This window comes from Oncorhynchus masou, chromosome 18 (assembly GCF_036934945.1).
Source record: "Oncorhynchus masou masou isolate Uvic2021 chromosome 18, UVic_Omas_1.1, whole genome shotgun sequence".
NCBI lineage: Eukaryota > Metazoa > Chordata > Actinopteri > Salmoniformes > Salmonidae > Oncorhynchus > Oncorhynchus masou.
In genome coordinates, this window is record NC_088229.1 from 57189705 (window position 1) to 57217054 (window position 27350).

The 27350-nt window shown below is 44.2% G+C and overlaps 1 protein-coding gene across 1 annotated transcript; it reads left to right on the forward strand.

Annotated features, from left to right (window-relative positions):
- The first annotated feature begins 296 nt into the window (after positions 1-296).
- sbk1 (SH3 domain binding kinase 1) lies at positions 297-24104 on the forward strand. The gene is made up of 4 exons (XM_064923832.1): positions 297-1029; positions 19862-20109; positions 20733-20935; positions 21373-24104. The coding sequence occupies exons 1-4, from the start codon at positions 992-994 to the stop codon at positions 22213-22215; spliced, it is 1332 nt and encodes a 443-aa protein (XP_064779904.1). The 5' UTR covers positions 297-991; the 3' UTR covers positions 22216-24104.
- Positions 24105-27350: the final 3246 nt, after the last annotated feature.

Genomic DNA, 27350 nt, shown 5'->3' on the forward strand with positions numbered 1-27350 from the left:
ATAAGGTTATCCCTGTTATTCTAATCCCATTCCACCAATCCAATCTATTCAGGATGACAAAGATGCCTGCATGCCTGCCTGTTGTTAAACAAGGCCAGGGAACCACCAACCAGTAAATTCATTGACAGTACTTGAGGCCATAAACTACTGAATTACGCAACAGTCATTGGTGTGGTAATTCAAAGACATATTGGGAACAAACCCCAGGCACTAGGACCCAGTGCACGTGAGAGCGCGCTTCTGCTGCCAGAAGGTGGAGTGGTGGAGACGACGAGACGGGAGGGAACAATGAAAGAGCTGGCTGGTAGTGCTAAGCAGCAGAGATTGGAACAGCTGTGAAAATGAGAGCGAAAAGCAACAATAGCACTCTGATTCAAAGAGGACAAATGGAGAAACGGTGAATAGGTGCAGATAGAGAGTCGGGTCATTTTCCACGCAGGCTGAAAAGTATGCTGCAAATGAATGGATTTGGTGTGGTGTTGAATTGGGTCATGCAGACCCCAAGAAGAGCGAAAGATAAACACACACCCGCCTCTAGTTGCCTCGCAGGTTGAGGGTGGATGTGCGCTTTCGAGAGGCAAACGGGCAATCTTACCGACCATTCGCCAAACCATAGAAGATAACGGAGTCAATTCTCCATTGGCACCGAATAGCCCTAAATAGAAGAGCGCCTTTACGCACGGAACCAAACAGAGAATTACTACCAACACAGAGGAGAAAACAAGACACAAAGACGGACCAGAAGTCAGTTCACACTATAGGCCATTCATTTTTCAGACAAGAGAACCCTGCATAGTTGAAACAAAAACACAACTGCAGTTTAAAAATAAAACTTTCATATATGGACTCATTCGTTGATGTTGACATATGATTCATTTAATTTAAAATAGAATAGTTTAAAAAAACAGGAGATCTCTTCGATTTATTGCCACCAAACCCCGGTGAATCAACCGGTCAGTTGAAGAGCGCAGGGGCTCCTCGCGCTGCGCAAATGCAGGACCATGGAGGAGACAGACAGGTCGCCAGCAGGTGAGTTAATTAAGTTAAACCTCTGATCGGACTTCATTATCACACAGATCGTGTGAAAGTTACCTCATTAGCATATGCATACATCTTGGGAAATATGATGCAATGGCAACTTGAATCATAAACGCAATGAACCGTTATTTATTGGTCAGTCTGTGTTTGCTTGTTTGTTTCTATGTATTGTGCTTTAGGCTATGTGCATCATTTTTAGTGTAGCCTAGTCTCTAAAGGTTTTCAGTGGTCTTTATTTAATTGTAAGTGGATTGTGGACTATTCATTCAACAAATTGTGATCATTATTTCACATAGATTTTAAAAACCACATTTCTTTCACTATTCACCTATTCACCTATGCAATATGTTTTCTTTGAGGAAACGGTGACATCTTCAAAATTGTCTCTATTGTACCTGTCTTCTTTTTTAAAAACGTATTATTTATTTTTTTACAATTAAACGATTTGATGAGCACAGACATACCTTCAAGGTAGACGGGCTATTCAGTATATTCTCCAGGTGAACTTGAATGTGTGTTTCTCTCTCTCTAGGTGGATGTGATTGAGTTTTCCTCCACACATTTCCATAGTGCATGTACATTTTAAATCAGGCAGGATTTCCTTTCCCAGCCAGCACTTTGCATTTGTTATTTAGCACCATAATGCACTAATAGAGTAACACAATGGGCACTCGGAAGCACCATAAAGCGAGTGTACACTCTGGTGAGTGGCGTAAATATCTCACTGATAATGGCATGTATTGAACAAAAATCAATAAAAGCAGCAGGCCTTCTGGGGTGTAATGGAATCTAAATGAAACATGATGACGGTGAAGAGTTGGACATTCAATTTATTCACCATTTATTGCTTGATGAAAGAGCGTTACTTCCTTGACCTTGCAGGGCAATCACAGGACCATTGTTCACTAACAGCGTTGCAAAGTGTTCATGAACAACTTCCTGAAGCTAGTACGTTACTGTACTATATGAATAAATCACAGTACAGTTTCACTCTATATACTGGAAAATGGTTAAATCCCATACTGTATAATTCATGGTAGCCTATCATACACTGTAGCATACTATATATATATATATATATATATATATATATATATATAATAAAACACGCTGTACTGTCAACAGTATGCACACCACTCTGCCCTGTTTTGCAATTAACACAGTGCACTGAGCAGTACACCTACTGTATAGCCTGTGTCATGTGTAGCGTGTAGACAGGGGGCAGGTTGGACACGACAGACCTGGTGGGCTGGTAAATCATGACACGCTTCGGTGGCAGGTAAATTGATGTGCTTAACTGAATGGATAGGCGTGATGTTAGATCAGCGGCATCTACAGCGGAGGCATTCCATCCAAAGTCAATGAGGCCAGAGGAAAGGGGAAGGAACGAGTGAGAGGATTGGACTTGATTGGTTTTCAGCCCATCTGGTTCAGTGATCTCAGCAGCCTCAGCAATCAATCCAGCCTGATGTCACCACAGGGTTGGCGTTTGGCGGTAGGATCCCCCCATCGTCATGGTAATACATCAAGGCCTGATTCTCTGGTTACAGTGGTCCCCTCCAGCCAATGGCCAAGTTTCTCTTTAGATCCTCCTCATCATAATACAGCCAAACTGTGTCTCTCCCAGCCTGTTGTAGACTCTTATAGACTCTAGTCTGCTACAGTTGTTGTCAGTACAGCTGTGGAGTCACGGTTACCCATCCATTTCATATCAAAGAGATTAATTATTCTCCCTGCCTTGGGGAAGGCTGCTGTGTTTCGCTCCCATTTCATGTCCTCAATCCTATAGTGTCAGTCATGACATGAAACATTCCTACACTGTGGTGTGCATACAGGGTGAGGGGGCATACGGTATATTTTCCTATTGGCTGGCTGAGCACAGCTTTTTGACTGTTGAGTGGTTTTGTGTGGCTCTACTGTTTTCATAATTGCTTTTGCATGATGTAGACTAGACATTTCATGTGGAATGGTGTACTAGCTATTTCATGTTGAATGGTGCTCTACATCCTTATAGTTCAATCCATTGTAGTTAGCAGTAGCACACAGTCTAGTTTCTTTGAATCTAGCTGCTCTGCTCACAATAGAGCAATAATAGGTGGAGAGTTGACTGCTCTCTGGGTGTTTACCCTCGGGCAGGGTTACCGCTCTGTGCTGTCTGTGTTGTCCAGTCCCACTCGGCGTGGTGGCGAGGTGATGCCTTACTGTGCCTGACTGTCCCTGACCGTCCCTGACAGCTCTCAGTAGAAGCAGCAGGTGTTGAGGCAGGCATGAGAGAGAGAAAGAGAGAGGGAGTCAAGTGGCACCCGCACGGCTCAGAGGCTCAGTGGGGGAGAGGGGGGGTGGGGGGACAGAGAGGAGAGAGCCGGATCAGCAGAGTGAAGGTGATTTGTCAATCACCGGCCAGCAGGAAGTCTCCAATGTTATGGGCCTGTGTGAGGAAAACTGAGGAGTGCTACTGTAGCTAGCTCTCCTCCTACCTGGCTCTACTGGCACTCGTGCTGTTAAGGTAGATGATTCAGTTATTTGCTACTGAGTGGTGGACCACGGAGCTAGATAACACTCACAGGGCGCTCCTATTGAACAAGTTGTTTATTGAGGTTATATTGAATAAAGTGTTTTGTTGTTCCTCTCAAGCATGTCCTCAGTGCTCACAAACTGTGATACAGTGTGTGTGTGACAGTGGAGGCCCCTCAGAGAAGGAAGGGAAGGACCATCCTACTCAGTGAATTTCATTCTTTTAATGTAAAGTTGAAACTATACTAAACATATTCACGTCACCAAATAACTGGTTAAAACACTGTTTTGCAATGAAGGTCTACAGTAGCCTCAACAGCACCCTCTAGGGTAGACCAATGGTGTAGCTGGAGGACAGCTATTTTCCGTCCTCCTCTGGGTAGGAGACTTCAATACAAAACCTAGGAGGCTCATGGTTCTCACCAACTTCCATGGACTTACACAGTAATTATGACTACATCCAGAGGATGTCCTCCGACCTATCAAAGCTCTTGCAGCATGAACTGAAATGTTGTCCACGCAATCAAAGGTTCAGAGAATTACTCTATTACCGGAAGCATAAGCTGCATAAACTACAGCTAGCTAGCACTGCAGTATGGTGAGTTGTTGACTCAAAGAGGACAATAGTTATATAAATTTGCTGAAAATGGTTGATCTTTCAAAATTAAGGAGATGCAGTGGGGGAGAGCTAGCTGTATTTAGTTGTGTTGTGCACTGAAATCCACAAGTGAAGGGAAGAGCTGAGAGGAGGAGAGTGCGTAGATGTGAGAGAATTATACAACGAGCAAAGTGATGATGCTGTATGTGGATCCTATGAAAGTGAAAGGTGTGTGTGCGGGTTATCTGGGGTGTATTCATTCTGCCGATTCAGTTGCAAAATATATTTTTAAACAGAAGCGGAATGAAACTTGGATGAACCTACCTGAATTTGTCCAATAGAAACTCTCGTTTTTGTTGCAAAACGGAATGCAACTATTTGGACTATTGATTACCCCTCAGATCAGCTGGATACAGGCAAGAATGTGCAAAACGGTATTGAACGCGTCACTGTCTGTCACCTTGATTACTCCAATTCGTCTCTCGACCTGTGCAACTAGATTATGAACTTTTATTTGTAGGCTAGGTTGTAGCAACCGCATGATGGGTATACGGCAAATGTGAGAAGCCTAAACCTATCAATGTCATATGAATGATGGTCATCCAATATGCTGTGAGAGATCATGAATTTTCAGCTGAGACAAAATGTAGAGTCCATTAGGGCCTGGGAGAGAGAAGTGAGTCAGACTACGAAATCAAATTATTTCTTTCATTAGTCTCCTGTTTACATTTCTCAAGAATAGAGAAGAGGGAATTGAGGAGATGGACTTTAGAAGCTATGAAGAGCGCAAACTCTCCATATTGATTTGCTGTGTCAGACACCCACGCCCCCACTTTTTAGAATCAGTTGGCCAATTCCTCAGAATGGATTGTAAAGAGCGGCCATGTTTCATGTCATTGAAGGTTTTTGACCCCTCTAACACAGCAGCTAAAGTAGTGTAACGTCTGTTGGTGGAAGAAGGTGAGGACCAAAGCACAGCGTGGTACATGGTCATGTTATTTATTAAACTGAAGCCTAAATACAACAAATAACAAAAGAACTGAAACAGCTCCGTCAGGTACTAAACAGAAAGTAACTACCCACACCACACAGGTGGGAAAAGGCTATATAAGTATGGTTCTCAATCAGAGACAACGATAGACAGCTGCCTCTGATTGAGAACCACACCCGGCCAAACACAGAAATCCAAAACATAGAAAATGAACATAAAAAGCCCACCCTAGTCACACCCTGGACTAACCAAAGTAGAGAATAAAAGCCTCTGGCCAGGGCGTGACAGTACACCCCCCCCCCCCCAAAAAAAAGGTGTGGCCTCTAAAGGGGAGGGTCCAGGTGGGCCTGACTAAAGGGGAGGGTCCGGGCGCCTCTATGGCGGCGGCTCTGGTTCGGGACGTGGACCCTGCTCCACCTTAGGCTTGACCCACTTAGGTGGCGCCTCTGGAGCGGGGACCCTTGCAGCGGGCCCCGGACAGGCGGGAGGCTCTGGCAGCGCCGGACAGGCGGGAGGCTCTGGCAGCGCCGGACAGGCGGGAGGCTCTGGCAGCGCCGGACAGGCGGGAGGCTCTGCAGGGAGGAGACGGAGAGACAGCCTGGTCCTTGGAGGAGGCACAGGATAGACCGGGCTGTGGAGGCGCACTGGCAGTCTCGAACTACGGGCCTGCACAACCCGTCTTGGCTGGATGGTCATTTTAGCCCGGCACGTGCAGGACGCACTGGGCTGTGCAGACACACGGGAGACACAGTGCGCAGCGCCGACACAGGATATCCTGGCCCGAGGAGACTCACTGGAGGTCTGGTGAGCAGGGCTGGCACCATCCGTCCTGGCTGGATCCTCACCCGGCAGATGCGGGGAGCTGAGATGTAGCCCCCCCAATTTTCTTTGGGGGGGGGGCTGCCTCTCGGGCTTCATTGCCAGCCGTGCCAACTCCTCGTAGTGTTGCCGCCCAGCCTGAGCTGCCTCCAGTTCCTCCTGTGGACGGCAATACTCCCCAGACTGTGCCCAGGGTCCCTTGCCTTCCAGTATCTCCTCCCATGTCCATTTCTCCAGATAGCGCTGCTCCTCCTTACCATTCTGCTTGGTCCTTTGGTGGTGGGTAGTACTGCAACGGCTGTTGGTGGAAGAAGGTGTGGACTAAAGCTCAGCGTGGTACGTGTTCATGTTATTTATTAAACTGAACACAACAAGTAACAAAAGAACAACCGAAACAGCTCCGTCAGGTGCAAAACACACTAAACAGAAAATAACTACCCACACCACACTGGTGGGGAAAAGGCTACCTATGTATGGTTCTCAATCAGAGACAACGATAGACAGCTGCCTCTGATTGAGAACCACACGGCCAAACAACATAGAAAATGAACATAGAATGCCCACCCTAGACACACCCACACACAAGCAGACCTAATGGTGACATTAATACAGCTATGATTGAATAACGTGAGCTGTCCAAAGTAGTGCCCCAGTTTACAGGCAATACCTTTTTAAATAAAGCTTTTTTTAAATATTCTTTATATCGGCTGATTCGCCTCAACTCAAGCTTATGACATGACATTCATCACAGAACTTTTTTCTCACAGGCTACAATTAACTCTGATTGCGTTATTCATACAGTTTTAATTAAATGGCCAGACTCAGAGAATAGGATGCTACTGTGTAGATGAGATCCCTACTGCAGTATTAAAGTGTAAGAGAGAGATGTCCACTTGAAGTTGCCAAGCTGCGTCTATTATCAGGGGAAACGGTTCCCATGGAAATGTAATGTTAAAGGTCCAATGCAGCCGTTTTTATCTCAATATCAAATCATTTCTATGTAACAATTAAGTACCTTACTGTGATTGTTTTTAATTAAAATGGTCAAAAATAAACAAAAATAGCGTCTTTGCAAAGAGCAATTTCTCAAGCAAGAATTTTGCTAGGACTGTCTGGGAGTGCCCACTGGACAAAAACTGGTTGAATCAACATTGTTTCCAGTCATTTCAACACAAAATTCATTGTGATGACCAGGGGCATCATTTTTCAAACATCTGAAACAGCTTTTTCCTGCTATCTAGAGACAAAACCGTTATGCTTAATTCCATTTAAAAAAATAAGTATTTTTCTGCATATCTAAGCATACCTCTTGAGCTGTCTGTATCCTCCTGACTGGTGTTTATTTTTATTTTTAGAAACTAAATATGTTTCTCTGCATCTTTGCAAAATCTGTAAATGATTGAAGGGAATGTGAATCCTATTCAGTACATTTAGTAATTGCTTTTCTAAAGTCTACCAACGTTGTCAGCAGGCATGCCAGCTAAGATAATTCGACAAGCCAGCTACTCTAACTTGATTGATAGCCTGAAATGGCTTCCTGGTAGCTAGTTATGAGGTTGTGAGATTGGGAACCTATCTGGGCTACCTAAAGGAAACGTCATAAAATTGCTAGGTGGCAAGTAATATTACAGAGAAACAACACCCAAAATATACAAATAAAAGTGTTTTTTTTAAACAGGACAAATCTGAGTGGGCATGTGCCCCTGTGCCCCCTATGGGCATGATGTCTTTGGTGATGATGTGGAAAACTGATTGAATTTTCAAAAACGCATCAACGTAAGGGAATTTCCTATTTTTTTGGTTGATTTCACATTGAATTCACATTAGTTGACAACTCAACCAAATGTAAATCAAAACTAGACGTTGAACTGACATCTGTGCCCAGTGGGTGGTCTTCGTGGGGAGGGTAAAACGAAAAACTAGCTGTTATTGGCAGAGAGGTTTGAAACTCTCTTTCCCATTGTTCTATTAACTAATGTACTGCCAAAACAGGCTAAAATTCAGGCGGTTTTTTCAAACAGCTCTTACACTAACATGGCATCATCCATTTTCACAATTGCACAGTATTATTCCAACCTCCTAGAGTGGAAATATATATAAAACACAGGAAATCATATTTTTGACTGCACTGGGCCTTTAATTTAACACCAATATGAAAGACAAAAGAGCCTAATTATTGATGTGTTCTCATGTTGAGATGAATGGAGATGAATAGGCACTCAAACACGAGGCCAGTATTGTACAGATAGAACATTTCAGTGAATATGGGAAAAGGATGAGATGAGGCACAAGGGATCAATTATAGATTCAAGACCAAACAATCTTTACACAAAACAACGCTAAGTTTAGTAAAGAACAAAGGAGACATACAGCACCTTCAGAAAGAATTCATACCCTTGGACTTCTTCCACACTTTGTTCTGTTACAGCCTGAATTCAAAATGGATTAAATAGATTAAAAAACTTCTCATCCATCTATAGACAATACCATATAATGATAAAGTGAAAACATGTTTTTAGAAATGTTTGCACATTTATTACAAATTAAAAACAGAAATACCTTATTTACATAAGTATTCAGACTCTTTGCTATGACACCACAAATTAAGCTCAGGTGCATCCAATTTCTTTGATCATGTTTGAGATGTCACTTACTACAACTTGATTGGAGTCCACCTGTGGTAAATTAAATTGTTTGGACATGACCTGTCTATATAAGGTCCCACAGTTGACAGTGCATGTCAGAGCAGAAAATATACCCCCATAAAGTCCAAGGAACTGTCCGTAGATCTCCAAGATATAATTGGGATGAGGCATAAATCTAGGGACGACTATTAAACAATTTCTAGAATGTTCAAAGTTTCCAAGAGCACAGTGGTCTCCATCATATGGAGAGAAAAAAAATGGATCTACGCAGACTCTGCCTTGGGCTGTCCGCCCAAACTGAGAAACCGGGCAAGAAGGACCTTGGTCAGAGAGTTGACCAGGAACCCAAATGACCACTCTAACAGAGCTACAGCGTTTCTTGGCTAGGATAACAGTCGCTACAGCACTTCACCAATATGGGCTTTATGGGAGAGTGGCCAGACGGAAGCCACTCCAGAGAAAAAGGCACATGACAGCACGCCTGGAGTTTCCAAAAAGACACGTGAAAGACTCTGAATAAGACAAAATATTCTGTGGTCTGATGATAATATTGAACATTTTGGCCTGAATGCAAAGCGCTATGTCTGGAGAAAACAAGGCACAGCTCATCACCCGTCTAACACCATCCCTACTGTGAAGCATGGTGGTGGCAGCATCCTGCTATTGGAATTATTCAGCGGCATGGACTGGGAGGCTGGTAAGGATAGAGGGAACAATGAGTGCCAAATACAGGTAAATCCTTGATGAGAACCTGCTTCAGAGTCCAAACGACCTTAGACTGGGAAAAAGATTTGTTCCAACAGGACAATGACCCCCAAGCATACAGCCAAAGCAATGCTGGATTGGCATCAGAACAAGAATGTGAAAGTCCTTGAGTGGCCCAGCCATACAAACTGAGACAAAAAAATAAAACATTTTGGCATTAGTTTCGGAGGGTTCATCTCTATTCTCATCTCAAGCCAAGAGTTTGTTCAGTAAAGGTCGTCTGGCTATTTCACTAGCCATCTCGTGTCTGGGCATATGGAGGTCCAGGCTGTTACTGTAGACCATTTTAATATAATAATACAGTTTTTGGAATTTAGCAGAAATGTTGGTGTGTGTGTGTGTGTGTGTGTGGTTCACGCAGTTTCTTCTGTCTGTTAGTGTGGACTATTCTGGACCTTAAATGGTATGCTTTTGTCTGTTAGGGAATTCTGGGCTTTAAAGGGGATGTCTTATCTGTTAGGGTTAGCAAAGTAGACGACCTCTGCGCTGATTGCTGCTAGAGGTCATTTTTCAGTTCACAGCACAGGAAACATTGCAGAAAATACTAAATGGCTGCATGTGGTGATCTCTAGAGTCTAGAACAGTGTTACTCGCTATTTCTTGTAAGGGGGCCACTTTGGGTTGAGACAATCATTCAGAGGGCCGAGATCTTTAATTTGTCACATTGTATGATTTTTAAGTAATTCATTTGCATTTTATTGCATGACATACAGTGGGGCAAAAAAAGTATTGAGTCAGCCACCAATTGTGCAAGTTCTCCCACTTAAAAAGATGAGGCCTGTAATTTTCATCATAGGTACACTTCAACTATGACAGACATTTTCTCCAGAAAATCACATTGCAGGATTTTTAATGAATTTATTTGCAGATTATGGTGGAAAATAAATATTTGGTCAATAACAAAAGTTTATCTCAATACTTTGTTATGTACCCTTTGTTGGCAATGACAGAGGTCAAACGTTTCTGTAAGTCTTGACAAGGTTTTCACACACTGTTGCTGGTATTTTGGCCCATTCGTCCATGCAGATCTCCTCTAGAGCAGTGATGTTTTGGGGCTGTTGCTGGGCAACACGGACTTTCAACTCCCTCCAAAGATTTTCTATGGGGTTGAGATCTGGAGACTGGCTAGGCCACTCCAGGACCTTGAAATGCTTCTTACGAAGCCAGTCCTTTGTTGCCCGCGCGGTGTGTTTGGGATCATTATCATGCTGAAAGACCCAGCCACGTTTCATCTTCAATGCCCTTGCTGATGGAAGGAAGTTTTCACTCAATCTCACGATACATGGCCCCATTCATTCTTTCCTTTACACAGATCAGTTGTCCTGGTCCCTTTGCAGAAAAACAGCCCCAAAGCATGATGTTACCACCCCCATGCTTCACAGTGGGTATGGTGTTCTTTGGATGCAACTCAGCATTCTTTGTCCTCCAAACATGATGAGTTGAGTTTTTACCAAAAAGTTATATTTTGGTTTCATCTGACATTCTCCCAATCTTCTTCTGGATCATCCAAATGCTCTCTAGCAAACTTCAGACGGGCCTGGACATGTACTGGCTTAAGCAGGGGGACACGTCTGGCACTGCAGGATTTGAGTCCCTGGCGGCGTAGTGTGTTACTGATGGTAGGCTTTGTTACTTTGGTCCCAGCTCTCTGCAGGTCATTCACTAGGTCCCCCCGTGTGGTTCTGGGATTTTTGCTCACCGTTCTTGTGATCATTTTGATTCCACGGGGTGAGATCTTGCGTGGAGCCCCAGATCGAGGGAGATTATCAGTGGTCTTGTATGTCTTCCATTTCCTAATAATTGCTCCCACAGTTGATTTCTTCAAACCAAGCTGCTTACCTATTGCAGATTCAGTCTTCCCAGTCTGGTGCAGGTCTACAATTTTGTTTCTGGTGTCCTTTGACAGCTCTTTGGTCTTGGCCATAGTGGAGTTTGGAGTGTGACTGTTTGAGGTTGTGGACAGGTGTCTTTTATACTGATAACACGTTCAAACAGGTGCCATTAGTACAGGTAACGAGTGGAGGACAGAGGAGCCTCTTAAAGAAGTTACAGGTCTGTGAGAGCCAGAAATCTTACTTGTTTGTAGGTGACCAAATACTTATTTTCCACCCTAATTTGCAAATATATTCATAACAAAATCCTACAATGTGATTTTCTGGATTTTTTTCTCTCATTTTGTTGGTCATAGTTGAAGTGTACCTATGATGAAAATTACAGGACTCTCATCTTTTTAAGTGGGAGAACTTGCACAATTGGTGGCTGACTAAATACATTTTTGCCCCACAAAGTATTTGATACATCAGAAAAGCAGAACTTAATATTTGGTACAGAAACCTGTTTGCAATTACAGAGATCATACGTTTCCTGTAGTTCTTGACCAGGTTTGCACACACTGCAGCAGGGATTTTGGCCCACTCCTCTATACAGACCTTCTCCGGATCCTTCAGGTTTCGGGGCTGTCGCTGGGCAATACGGACTTTCAGCTCCCTCCAAAGATTTTCTATTGGGTTCAGGTCTGGAGACTGGCTAGGCCACTCCAGGACCTTGAGATGCTTCTTACGGAGCCACTCCTTAGTTGCCCTGGCTGTGTGTTTCAATGCTCTTACTGATTGAAGGAGGTTGTTAGCCAAGATCTCACGATACATGGCCCCATCCATCCTCCCCTCAATACGGTGCAGTCGTCCTGTTCCCTTTGCAGAAAAGCATCCCCAAAGAATGATATTTCCACTTCCATGCTTCACGGTTGGGATGGTGTTCTTGGGGTTGTACTCATCCTTCTTCTTCCTCCAAACACGGCGAGTGGAGTTTAGACCCAAAAAGCTCTATTTTTGTCTCATCAGACCACATGACCCTCTCCCATTCCTCCTCTGGATCATCCAGATGGTCATTGGCAAACTTCAGACGGGCCTGGACATGCGCTGGCTTGAGCAGGGGGACCTTGCGTACGCTTCAGGATTTTAATCCATGATGGCGTAATGTGTTACTAATGGTTTTCTTTGAGACTGTGGGCCCAGCTCTCTTCAGGTCATTGACCAGGTCCTGCTGTGTAGTTCTGGGCTGATCCCTCACCTTCCTCATGATCATTGATGCCCCACAAGGTGAGATCTTGCATGGAGCCCCAGACCGAGGATGATTGACCGTCATCTTGAACTTCTTCCATTTTCTAATAATTGCACCAACAGTTGTTGCCTTCTCACCAAGCTGCTTGCCTATTGTCCTGTAGCCCATCCCAGCCTTGTGCAAGTCTACAATTTATCACTGATGTCCTTACACAGCTCTCTGGTCTTGGCCATTGTGGAGAGGTTGGAGTCTCTTTGAATGAGTGTGTGGACAGGTGTCTATTATACAGGTAACGAGTTCAAACAGGTGCAGTTATTACAGGTAATGAGTGGAGAACAGGAGGGCTTCTTAAAGAAAAGCTAACAGGTCTGTGAGAGCCAGAATTCTTACTGGTTGGTAGGTGATCAAATACTTATGTCATGCAATAAAATGCAAATTAATAACTTTAAAAAAACATACAATGTGATTTTCTGGATTTTTGTTTTAGATTCCATCTCTCACAGTTGAAGTGTACCTATGATAAAAATTACAGACCTCTACATGCTTTGTAAGTAGGAAAACCTACCGACAGTGTATCAAATACTTGTTCTCCCCACTTTACACACATCAAATAGGCTACATCACATGTATAAGACCCATATTAAGGGTTACCTCAGTAGTTGGATGAGCGAAAATGTCCCTTCTGCTCCTTGACTGAATTCATTCTAAATGTATAGTCTGTTGTTGTTATCCTTGTGAGGCAATCCATGTGTGCATTCGTCAGTCTGATCAATCTGTTTTTGTTTCACAATGTTCATTGTTGAAAATGTTGCTTCACATGAATAAGTGCTGACCAGAAGTGGTGTTACCTTTTGCACACACTGCTTCAGAAGTGGATACTCTGTGTCTGACACAAGGCTCCAGAGATGGGTAACACCTGATCTTAGTTCACCTTGCAATGTGTCATGTGCCTGCAGCTCCACTATCTCACTCTTTATTCCAGCATGGTCAGGACAGAGGGCTGTGATGACTGGGGTCAGAGACACTGGCACATGGAAGGGGGTTCTCAATGAAGTTGAAAAAACTCCTTGTACTCCATGATATTCTTGAATCTTAACTCAAACTCCAGCTTCAACTCTTCCAACACACGCACAAATACATCATAGCTAAAATGTTGCAGTATGTCTGGGTTGGATGTGGTGACTGCTCTGAGCTTTCGGAAATGAACAAATTGTCTGTCAAACAGTGTGGTGATTTTATTTTGAAATGCTGTGACCACACGCAGCATTTTGCCTGGAGTTTTAGCTTTCCCTTGGAGCTGGAGGTTCACCGTGTTCAGGTGGCAGGTGATGTCAGTTAAAAAAGAACGCTTCAGTATTCACTGTGGATCATCCAGCTCTGGCTCGTCTCTCCCCTTGCTTGCAACAAATTCACGGATTTAAAGGAGGAGAGAAATCTTTCCAAAAACTCTGCCACGAGACAGCCATCTCTCCTCGTTGTGAATTATCAAGTCTTCGCATTCTGTCTGGTGTTCCTCTGGCAACTCGCGGAATTGCCGGTGATTCAGTGCCCTCGCAACAATAATGTTCACCCGCGCACACGACTAGCTGCATCACATTCTGTAAGTCACAGTCTTTGAGTGTTTCCTGATGAATGATACAGTGAAACGTAACGAATTAGGGAATATCCTCCATCTTTCTCATCAGGCCTATGAGTCCTTTCTCCTGTCCTCGCATGTTTGGGGAACCGTCAGTGCACACAGATGCCAGATTTGACCAGTCAATTTTATCAGCAAACAATGTAACAAGGACTTTCAGAATATCCTCTCCTCATTTTTGTCCCTAAAGAGGCATAGAAGTTCCTCTCTGAATGACTAATTTTGAGGGAATCGGACCCAAACACATAATTGGGCAATGTCACTTACATCAGTGCCTTCGTCAAGCGCAATACTGAAACACAGCGCCACGGATATGTCAGTAATCAGTTGCTTACCGATGTCAATGTCTTCTATCCGTCTTGTTATTGCCGAGTCTGAGAGTTGCAGTCCCTTAAATTTGCTTTAAAATAGCTTCATTGTTTGTGAAATCAGCATACAATATTTAGGGCTGAGGCCAAAAAAACATTATTTGACAATCTCTGCGCCTGTGAAGGCCTTGTTTCTCGCGAATATCCAAGCAATCTCTGCAACAGTGCTAGATATGTCCATCATTTGTCGTTTTCTTTTGAGCTGCGCTATTTTGTTGTTTCTGATGTTGCTTTGTGGCGGATATGTTTTGTCAAAGTGGGCATGATGTGACTGGAAATGTCACTCCACTTTTGCTCGTTTAAAATTATTGACTGCCTTCTGGAAAATAAGACAAAGTGAGCTGGTCCCATCATGCAGTTAAAAAAAATACTTGTCTGTCCATTTCTCTTGGAACTTTCGTTCGATTTCCTTCTCTTAGCCATCAAAGCCACATTAGCTATGTTAGCTACGTTAGCTAGCTGCATTTCCCTGCCGCCATCTTCCTCATTTTCCTGGTTCTCCGGTGGTTGTTTGTTCATAGCTGTCACGTTGTTCTCCAGCTCTTCCCCCTCATTTTCATTGTCAATATATTTACGTTTCTTTTTTACAATAAATCGATCCATGTCGCCAGACTGCAAAATTAGCTAGTAGCAAACTGATATGTGTCGGTCCCTGTAGCTGAACAGTTTTATTTCGGCAAACGTTCCAGTTCGGCCTTACTGTTCAACAGCTGTGCTATACTGCCATCTCTCTACCGTCCAGGGAACAATAGATCTATTCAATGAAGTGATTCAGGCCTGCATTAAACACATTGAATTGAAATTGTATCAGTGTTATGCACTATAAATGGAAAATAGGAAAATCACTGCGAGCCGCAAATTAAGGGCCTGCGAGGTGTTAAGAATGACATGAATTGGGAATGATAAACTGGAATAGATCTCTCACTGCAATCCGCTCACCCATTTTAATGGCAGTCAAACTGTATTATTTAACTAACATACCTTTATTTAAGTGTTTTGATCGTGGTTGTAACGGTTTTCTTGAGTTGAAGGAGAGGCGGACCAAAATACAACGTGGTTACTTGTATACATCTTTAATAAAGATGACAACACGAACAGTATACAAAACAAGAAATGTGAAAAACCTAAACAGCCTATCTGGTGCAAACAAACACAGAGACGGGAACAATCACCCACAAAACCCAACACCAAACAGGCTACCTAAATATGGTTCCCAATCAGAGACAATGACTAACACCTGCCTCTGATTGAGAACCATATCAGGCCAACACAGAAACAGACAAACTAGACACACAACATAGAATGCCCACTCAGATCACACCCTGACCAAACAAAACATAGTTTGCTTTGTATGTTTCTATGGTCAGGGTGTGACAGTAGTAGATACAGTTGGAAATGTACATACAATGAGGTTTGAGTCATTAAAACTTGTTTTTCAAGTTTATAACAGATACATTTCCAAATGCCTGAAGGTACTACGTTCATCTGTACGAACAATAGTACGCAAGTATAAACACCATGGGACCACGCAGCCGTCATACCGCTCAGGAAGGAGAAGCATTCTGTCTCCTAGAGATGAACGTACTTTGGTGCGAAAAGTGCAAATCAATCCCAGAACAACAGCAAGGACAACAAGGACCTTGTGAAGATGCTGGAGGAAACAGGCACAAAAGTATCTATATCCACAGTAAAACGAGTCATATATCGACATAACCTGTAAGGCCGCTCAGCAAGGAAGAATCCACTGCTCCAAAACTGCAATAAAAAAGCCAGACTACAGTTTGCAACTGCACATGGGCACAAATATTGTACACTTTGGAGAAATGTCCTCTGGTCTGATGAAACAAAAATAGAACTGTTTGGCCATAATGACCATCGTTATGTTTGGAGGCAAAAGGGGGAGGCTTGCAAGCCGAAAAACACCATCCTAACCGTGAAGCATGGGGGTGGCAGCATCATGTTGTGGGCGTGCTTTGCTGCAGGAGGGACTGGTGCACTTCACCAAATAGATGGCAACATGAGGGAGGAAAATTACGTGGATATATTGAAGCAACATCTCAAGACATCAGTCGGGAAGTTAACGCTTGGTCGCAAATGGGTCTTCCAAATGGACAATGACCCAAGCATACTTCCAAAGCTGTGGCAAAATGGCTTAAGGACAACAAAGTCATGGTATTGGAGTGGCCATCACAAAGCCCTGACCTCCATGCTATCGAAAATTTGTGGGCAGATCTGAAACTTGACTCAGTTACACCAGCTCTGTCAGGAGGAATGGGCCAAAATTCACCCAACTTATTGTGGAAAGCTTGTGGAAGGCTACACAAAACGTTTAACCCAAGTCAAACAATTTAAAGGCAATGCTACCAAATACTAATTGAGTGTATGTAAACTTCTGAGCCACTGGGAATGTGATGAAAGAAATGAAAGCTGAAATAAATCATTCTCTCTCCTATTATTCTGACATTTCACATTCTTAAAATAAATTGGTGATCCTAACTGACCAAAGACAGGGCATTGTTACTTGGATTAAATATCAGGAATTGTGGAAAATTTAAATGAGTTTAAATGTATTTCGCTAAGGTGTATGTAGACTTCCGACTTCAAATGTACGCGTGTATGGATCATTTGAGTGTGCAGACTATTCGGTCATTTTAATGATCTACACTGGCTCAATAAAGCAAGGGACATAAGGATCTCACACCAGTGAAATCCGTATATATCCACGGTGCCACTCTGTTATAGCTGCCGAAGACAGAGTGGGATCAGAGAGCAGTATGGGAGCACAGTATGGCATGTGGCCTTAACTGAACATTTACGCTGAGTCGTGAGGAAAGCGACCCGGTGGAGACACTCTGCCTCCCTCATGCAGCGCCGCAGCTGCTCTCTGGGAGAGATAGAAAACACAATGGCCCTTTGATAGTGTCACTGCCGGACTGTGTGTACGGGGGCACACACACATACACAAATGAGTGCACAGACACACATAGACAGACGCTCACACAAAACCTATACACATGCAAACGTAGCTCGGTCACACAATTTCATCCAAACCCAGACTCACACATAACCCTCCATCAACACACTCACAAAGCACTTTGCAGGTTTCCATTTTCTGGTTCCCATTTAGAACTTTAGACTGCAGCTGATGCATCTCTTCCCCTCATCACATTCTGGGCCTCTTAATCATGCTCTGCAAAGGAAATGAGGTAGCAGCGTCTTTGGTTCGGGATGTTTTTGTCTTAGTGGAGGCTGAGTAATGCGATTAGACTTGATGGCGGAGCGTTACATGTTCCCCGTGGAGCCCTAGGGGGCTGCAACTAGCATGCTAGAGCTGAAGGAGAGCCAGTAAACAAACATTCATTATGATTGATGGATCAGGAGCGGGGATCCGGTCTAGTCAATCTGTTTCTAACTTTCAAAGGCTATTTGGGCAATTGAACCAAACTTGTTCAAAGCAGTTTTTTTGATAGCAACGTAGACAATGCACTGTACAGTATATATCTCTCTAATCGTGACTGATAAATTAGTATTCTTATGGAAGATACTTAGCAAGGTGTCACTTTGGCCTTGTTTAGTCCCAGCATGGATCCTGAGAGGCGTCACTGCAGACCCTGGTTGGATCCTTGACTGTATCACAATAGGCTGTGATCGGGAGTCCCATAGGGCGGCGCACAATTGGCCCAGCGTCGTCTGGGTTGGGGGAGGCCGGGGTAGGTCACCTCCCAGGTCGTGGCCGGTTACGTCAGAGCCTGGGCGCGAACCCAGGGTCTCTGATGGCACGGCTGACGCTGCAGTACAGTGCCCTTAACCACTGCGCCACTCGGGAGGCCCAATGGCCCTCTGTGTGAAGTACACACTGTTGGGTTTGTGTGTGTGTGTTGATATTCATGCACAATAGACGACATCTCCATGTGAGATCAGCCTTGCCTTATCAATAACCCTATCTGTGTGTACAGTACAAGTAAACACACAGCACGTACAAACAGTCACGCATAATGACAATGGTAGAGATGTATACATTTGTTAGTTTCTTAGGTCAGCCTTGCATTCCGAATAAGCTTATCTATTGTGTCAAAGAGTGTAATGAAGTGTTGATGCCCTATACGACCACAAAGTCCTCCAATGGTCAGTCCGCCCTATTGCAAAGTCCTACCAAACATCTCAGCGACAACTTTTTCATGGTTCAGCAACTTGAGTCGACAACCAACATTCCAACAGCTAGCCCAGAGCCACTACAAGCCAAATAATATTTACTAGGCACAACTAAAGTAATCCCTTTTTCTTCCTTCACGCTATCGATTGTATGGAAATGCATCTCTATTGGAAAAGGCACTTGAATATAATCTGGATTATATTATTATTATTATTATATTATATCCACCACTGTCTTTACCATTTCTGTGTCAGCTGTTTCTATCCCTACATCCAACTCGTGTACTGTCAAGGTCAATAGTGTCTGCATGAGTTCCTAGAAGATCAGCGACCCTTAGACCCAGTCTAAGACACATGGCTAACTTCCCAGAGGGACTCTATGTCAAATATGTTTACTAGGCACCAAAGGAGGCTGGTGGGAGGAGCTATAGGAGGACGGGCTCATTGTAATGGCTGGAATGGAATCAATGGAACAGTATCAAACATATAGAAACCATGTTTGATTTCATTCTATGAATTCCATTTCAGCCATTACACAGAGCCTGTCTTCCTATAGCTCCTCCCACCAGCCTCCACTACCAGGCACACAACCCAATCCCCTTCTACTCCCCTGCCACTGCATTGATTGTATGCAAATGAAGATGTACTCGAACCTGTCGGTTGTGCGCTGAGTGGACAAAACATTAGGAACACCTTCCCAATATTGAGCTGCACCCCCTTTTTTTCCTCAGAACAGCCTCAATTCGGATTTTACAAGGTGTCGAAAGCATCCACAGTGATGCTGCCCCATGTTGACTCCAATGTTTCCTACAGTATCAAGTTGGCTGTATGTCGTTTGGGTGGTGGACCTTTCTTGATACACACGGAAATCTGTTGAGCGTGAAAAACCCAGCAGCGTTGCAGTTCTTGACAGACTCAAACAGGTGCTTTTGGCACCTACTACCATACCCTGTTCAAAGGCACTTAAATCATTTGTCGTACTCATTCACACTCTGAATAGCACACACCTAATCCATGTCTCAATCCATGTCTTCTCCCCTTCTTCTACACGGATTCAAGTGGATTTAACATGTGACATCAATAAGGGATCATAGCTCGCACCACCATTCACTTGCACATAGGCAAACACACACACTAAGTCAAAGTTGTCACGTGTGTGTGTTTGATCGCAAATAAGCTTGCTGTATTTAGCATGAAACTCTCCTAGTCTTTACTGTCTCAGACATGACATAATGTTACATAATGTTATGTTTGTGTGTTCTCTTCTGTCCCCAGTGTGCCCCACAGCGTCAAGGCGAGCCTGTCTCTGTCCCCGTCGGGGCCGGGCCAGGTGGGCAGCGGCAGGGGCTCTCCCACCTCCAAGGTGGGCTACTGCGGTGGTGGCGGTGTGCCTGTGGAGGACATGCAGGCTCTGGCCATAACCTCCCTGTCGGCTGCAGATGTGGCCAAACACTACGAGCACATTCGCAAGCTGGGCAAGGGCACCTACGGCAAGGTGGACTTGGTGGCACACCGCACACAGGGTGAGTCAGAGGGCATGCATGGGTGTGGTGAAGGGACTTTGTTGGGAGCAAAGGTTTCAATAGAGTTTACACGGTCATACCACAACAGAACCAGAGAGCCAGATGGTGCAATAGAATGTAGGCTAAATCAAGAGTTCAATTAAACGGGGCACTACAGTGACAGGGTGTTTGTGAGGTCAAAGGTCACAATAGTGTAAGACTTCGGGGTGAAAAGGCTCTTTAGGTTGAGAGTTCATTAAAAGGTTACATGCCATTAAGGTGAAGAGGGCACTAGACCGGGTAAAAGTGCAGTGGGAGCTTTCTAAGATGCTCTGATTGCACAGCTGTGTGCTTAGTCAACAGCTGAGGGTGTGTTTCAGAGCACAGAGGCAGCTGGTACAGAGAGGAGAGTGGAGGAGGTTTCAGATACACAGAATCAGATTGCACAGGCATATTTAGTTAAATTCACTTAATAAATGTCAGTTTAGTTTATACGTTTGCCTTGACTCTAAAATATTGCTCTGATACTGTACAGTATTTTGATACAGTCTGTCTGTCTTCTGAAGTGTTACCAAACAACTTTTCCCATGGGACATTAAAGTATTCATTCATTCATTCTGTTCTTCTCTGTGTGAACATATCAGGCACCAAAATGGCTCTGAAGTTTGTGACAAAGAGCAAGACGAAGCTGAAGAGCTTCCTGAGGGAGTACAGCCTGACGGGCACACTGAGCTGCAGCCCCTTCATCATCAAAGTCCTGGATGTACTCTTCGAGACCGAGGATAGCTACGTCTTCGGACAGGAGTACGCCCCCGCGGGAGACTTGTTCGACATCATTCCCCCCCAGGTACTGTACTGGATCATGCTTATCATCTGCCCACCAATCCCTGTTCTCCCACACCTTAGCCAATCAAGCGCAGTGTTTCAAAGCAATGTGGTTTTAACAAGCCCTTCTGGGATTGGCGCCTTGTCTAAGTCCCTACTCAGATTTGAGCTGCATGCTCCTTTAGTGTGTACCGTAAGGCTCTCATTTAATTCCAGTGCTTTTCAGTGGAGGGCTACCTTTGACTCAAAGGTTCTTACTCTAGGTTGTTAAATATGAGTGCAAATATAATGCTTAACAAAACCTATTTGGTCCCACTTTACTCCCTCTATACCTCTATTCTGTTTCTCATTTAATTTATTGCACTTGGTTTTCCTCCCCTCCACCGTACACTAAAACAAATCTGTTCACCCCTTTCTCTATCTTCCCTCCTTCCTCATTTCCTATCCTCCTCCCTGTAGGTTGGTCTTCCAGAGGAGATGGTGAAGCGCTGTATGCAGCAGCTGGGTCTGGCTCTGGACTTCATGCACAGCAAGAATCTGGTGCACCGTGACGTCAAGCCCGAGAACGTGCTCCTCTTCGACCGCGAGTGCAGACGCATCAAGCTGGCTGACTTCGGCATGACACGGCGAGTGGGCTGTCGCGTGAAGCGCGTGAGCGGCACCATCCCGTACACGGCGCCAGAGGTGTGCCGTGCCAGTCGTGCCGAAGGCTTCCTGGTGACCACCAGTCTAGACGTGTGGGCCTTTGGTGTGCTCGTCTTCTGCATGCTGACGGGTAACTTCCCTTGGGAGGCAGCGCTGCCCGCCGATGCCTTCTACGAGGAATTCCGCCGCTGGCAGCGAGCAGGATGCCCCACGGCAGCCTACCCGTCCCAGTGGCGCCGCTTCACTGACGACGCCCTACGCATGTTCCAGCGGCTGCTCGCCGCCGAGCCAGAGAAGCGCTGCGGCGTGAAGGATGTCTTCTGCTTTGTCAAGTACGAACTGGTCAGCGAGCTCCGACGCCGCGCCTCCTGCCGGGCCAAGAGAGGCGAGAGGTCCAGTTCGTCTGGCGTATGCTCCGCAAGCTGTACCTCCAACTCCTCTTCGTCTTCCACCTCATCACGCTCCCACAGACACCCAGAGCCCTCCACCCCCCCTGGGACGACCTCACTCCTGCGCCCAGCGCCCCTGAAGAGGAGTGTCCTCTCTGACACCCATCCCCCTCAGGAGGAGTCTCCTGGCCAGCACCACTCTTCTCCGGGCCGGGAGAAGACCAAGAGCCAGATGGTGATGGCTACTGCCATAGAGATCTGTGTCTGAGAATGAGGGGATGAGCAGCAGTGTTTGTGACTGTTGCCACAGCGATCGGAAGCTGTGCAAAGTAATAGCGACTGCCATTGAGACTGGAGTGAAAGGATGACGTATTACAACGCTGCCGAGAAGAACCCCAATGTCAAAATCCTGACTGTGCCACAGAAATTGGTGTCATCACTCACAACAGCGTACTATAGGACGAGTCATCTCTAGAGCATGCGTTTGTCATTTTGATTTGTGACCTAAGAGTTGGAGAAGCAACATTCAAGAGTCCACTGACTGTCACCGTTTCTCACAGCAACTCTTTCTGCTGTTCAGCCATTTTGCTTCTGAGCCCACACAGTAACACTGCTACTGATGCTAACGAAAGAAACAACGCTAGCCATTTCTAAACAAGGAGTTTGGTAAAAACACGCAATGCTCTGATGTGACATCTATTCTCTCCTTTCTCCATTTTTTTTCTTTCTTCCTCCACTTCTCTCTCTCTCTATGAATACATTTAACCTGGGGAGGCCGAAACGTTAGCTGGTCAGGTGACTTTCTTTAGAAAACTAGCTGATCTGAGGGCCAGTAATCCAATAGGGAAAACTGATCTTCGAGCTGACATCGCTGAACCAATGTGATCTCACAGATTTTCTGAACATTTCTAAAGTGTGAAAATGGCTATGGACAATAGGGGAGAAGGATCGTTTTTCAAAAGAAGAAAATATGTGAAAGTGACTCTCCAATGGAGCAGTTACTATGACGACAGGACATCTGCTCATCTAGACTGTCTGGACTAAGATAGGACCTTGCTGTCAGACATCGGGAGATTCTAATTTGGGTAAAAGTTCGTCCTCTCCTCGACTCCTCCGTCCTCTCTCCGAAAACCGATAAGTGTTCGAGTGGTGGAGGAGAGTGTCAATTCGTTAGTAGGCGAACGAAGGAGCCTGCTCACCTCCTCGATTACCTACTTCTGCAGAGGAAGCACAGGAGAATCCTCGTGGTGGCAAGCGCCAAATTATTTTAATAGCTGCCCCTTTGAATCAGCTGTTGTTTTCTTGAAGGTGAAAAGCATGCAAACATTTAAAAACGATATGCTACTTATCCTTTTATCTATAAAATGTCTTGCACAACTATATAAATTCGTTTTTTATCACTTCAAACATTTATTTTGGGGATTCCACCCATGGATATATAACATATCTCTATGATTCCACCCTTGTAAACATAATTTGCCTAATATTGCGAGTGGAGAAAGAGTCTTGTTTCATATATAGTAAGCGAGAGAGGGAGGACGCCGGAGAGAGGACACAGGAGTTGAGCAAATCCAAATGAGATTCCCCCATTATCTCAGGACATCTTAGCGGGTCACCTCCTGTCTCACAATGACTTCCTTATTAGGGTTACAAGTGATTTCTTCTGATAGACAAACAGTTTAAAAGGACACATTTCATACAGTAACAGTGTGCTCATTGGTTCATACAGGCACAGGTATCTTCAGGTGTGAAAATAAATGATTTATTATATTGATATTCAAATGCTTGGCAGCTGTTATAGAATAGAGTCCAGCGATTGCTTATTTTATACCCGCTATTTGTGTGTGTGTGGGACTGTGGGTGTGTATGTATATGGGTGTATATGTGTGTGTTTGAACAACTAAATCACGCGCTCTTTGTAACGGGGGAAAAATGTTAAAAGGAAAAATGGACTTTATACTGTAAATATTTCATATGTGAAGTGGTACACTGTATCATCGTCAGGTAGTTCAACCATGTAGCTTTACTAATTTAGTTTTACTACTGGGAGGGGTTACAGGATTTTATGTTCTTTTTAGAGCAATGCACAGTATGTAGCAAAGGAATATGGAAAAGTATGTACAGTATATGAAAGCTATAAAAAGATAATGCTCTGTAGTGGTGAATCATGGTGCAGAAACCCGGGACGATATTTGGTGGACAGTAGCAGCCTTTAGAGTGTGGGAGGGATCGGACCAGGGCCCATTGGAATAGTACTGTTTAACACTGGTAATGTCTCTCCCCGAGCACATTCTGAACAACGTGACCCCATCATGACCTGAGCACATCTTGACCATCAATAGTCCCTTTCGCCTTACTCACAACTCAATTCAATCAAGTACTTTACTGAATTACTGCTTTTCTGTATTACTGCACACATACACACTGCATAACATTACCAAAGCAATTCCAGCACAAGTGTTCAAAGATCCCATGTTCACTCCAGGCTCCTCAAACCCCCAGCCACCCAATTTCCCCACTCTCTGTCCTTCACCTTTTTCTCCTTTCTCTCTCGCTCGCTCATTCCTCCCTCTCATCTGCCTGTCTTTCTCCTGCGAATGAGTCTCTGAGCCATGTTGTGTTGTCTGGTTGGGATGATCTCTCTCTCCCCTTTGGCATGCTGTGGGCTGATGATCAATAGAGGCCGTTGCATGGCGAGAGTCTCATCTCACGGGGAAAAAAAGAAAATGAGTTACATAAGTGCAAAGGACGTCACGCTGCTTGCTTAGTGAGTACAACGTCCTCCTTAAACCCAGGACCTCTGCACACGTGACCGCTCTCCTGGAGCGTCTTAACTGTCGGCGCCATGCAAAAAGCTAGCTATTTGCTGGCGCAAATGGGGACACTACAGGCTGAGGAGTAATACCCCGACTACACCGCTCGCGTTCGCAAAATACATTTTGAAATCTATATTATTCAAACATTGCACCCACACTGCTCGCGCGCGCCAACACGCATCTGCGCTGCCAAGGGCTAAAATAGAAGTCAGTTCTATTTGTTACGCAGATCGCGCTGCAAGTCTGGTGTGAGGGGGGGGGGGGGGGAGATGGAGCACACACGCAGCCGGTTTGGGTTCTGTGTAAGTTTCACACATCCACATGTGCTAGATAAGCGTCTAAAAAGCACTCTGTATGCTGCTTTATCGAGCATTCGTCTCTATTTATCTGCTAAGCTGCCGCTACTGTCATGTCTTGCAGGTGTGTGTTTGTGTGTGTATGTGTTTGTTTGTTAGTGAGTCTCACCCTTCCCTTCCTTTCAATGATGACAGACCATCATCCCTGTTGCTATAGTGACAGTCAGTGTTTTTCTGGTTAGTTTCTCAGCTCCTGTCCACTCCCAAAACATCAAACATAATTGACTTGTCTGGTTGTTCTGCAACAACACCTCCCTAGTATGAATAACAACACCACCCTGCTAGCCATGAGTTCTCATGGCAATTGCCGTCTTCACATGTATGTATGTATGTATGTATGTATGTATGTATGTATGTATGTATGTATGTATGTATGTATGTATGTATGTATGTATGTATGTATGTATGTATGTGTGTGTGTGTGTGTGTGTGTGTGTGTGTGTGTGTGTGTGTGTGTGTGTGTGTGTACATAGTTTGGACACACCTGCTCATTCAAGGGTTTTTCTTTATTTATACTATTTTCTACATTATAGAATAATAGTGAAGACATCAAAACTATGAAATAACACATGGAATCATGTAGTAACCATAAAAGTGTTACATTTGAAAATGTGTTTAAATTCTTCAAAGTAGCCACCTTTTGCCTTGATGACAGCTTTGCACACTCTTGGCAGTCTCTCAACCAGCTTCACCTGGAATGCTTTTCCAACAGTCTTAAAGGAGTTCCAACATATGCTGAGCACTTGGACCGAAGAGTGAAGGAAAAGCAGGTCACAACTCACCCCAAACCAGCTCAATTGGGTTGAGGTTGGGTGATCGTAGAGGCCAGGTAATCTGATGCAGCACTCCATCACTCTCCTTTTGGTCAAATAGCCCTTACACAGCCTGGAGGTGTGTTGGGTCATTGTCCTTTTGAAAAACAAATGATAGTCCCACGAAGCGCAAACCAAATGGGATGGCGTATTGCTCCAGAATCCTGTGGTAGCCATGCTGGTTAAGTGTGCCTTGAATTCTAAATAAATCACAGACAGTGTCACCAGCAAAGCACCGCCACACCATCACAGCTCCTCATGCTTTACTGTGGGAACCACACATGCGGCGATCATCCGTTCACATACTCTCACAAAGACATGGCGGTTGGAACCAAAAATCTCAAATTTGGACTCATCAGACCAAAGAACAAATTTCCACCTGTCTGATGTGCATTGCTCGTGTTTCTTGGCCCAAAGAAGTCTCTTCTTCTTATTGGTGTCCTTTAGTAGTGGTTTCTTTGCAGCAATTTGACCGTGAAAGCCTGATTCACGCAGTCTCCTCTGAACAGTTGATGTTGAGATGTGTCTGTTACTTGTGAAGCATTTATCTGTACTGCAATTTCTGAGGCTGGTAATGAACTTATCCTTTGCAGCAGAGGGAACTCTCGGTCTTCCTTTCCTGTGGCGGTCCTCGTGAGAGACAGTTTCATCATAGCGCTTAATGGTTTTTGCACTGCACTTGAAGAAACTTTAAAAGTTCTTGAAATGTTCCGTATTGACTGACCTTCATGTCTTAAAGTAATAATGGCGTGTTGTTTCTCTTTGCTTATTTGAACTGTTCTTGCCATAATATGGACTTGGTCTTTACCAAATAGGGCTATCTTCTGTATACCAACCCTATCTTGTCACAACACAACTGATTGGCTCAAATGCAATAAAAAGGAAAAAAATTCCACAAATGGACTTTTAACAAGGCATACCTTTAATTGAAATGCATTCCAGATGACTACCTCATGAAGCTGGTTGAGAGAATGCCAAGAGTGTGCGAAGCTGTCATCAAGGAAAAGTGTGGCTACTTTGAAGAATCTCAAATGTAAAATATATTTTCATTTGTTTAACAGTTTTTTTGGTTACTACAAGATTCTATATGTGTTATTTCATCGTTTTGATGTCTTCACTATTATTCTGCATTGTAGAAAATAGTCAAATTTGTAAAAAGAAAAACCCTGTAATAAGTTGGTCTGTCCAAACTTTTGACTGGTACTGTACATACAGTTGAAGTCGGAAGTTTACATACACCTTAGCCAAATACATTTCAACATTTCAAAGTTTTTCACAATTCCTGACATTTAATCCTTGTAAAAATTCCCTGTCTTAGGTCAGTTAGGATCACCACTTTATTTTAAGATTGTGTTATGTCAGAATAATGAGAGAGAATGATTTATTTCAGCTTTTATTACTTTCATCACATTCCCAGTG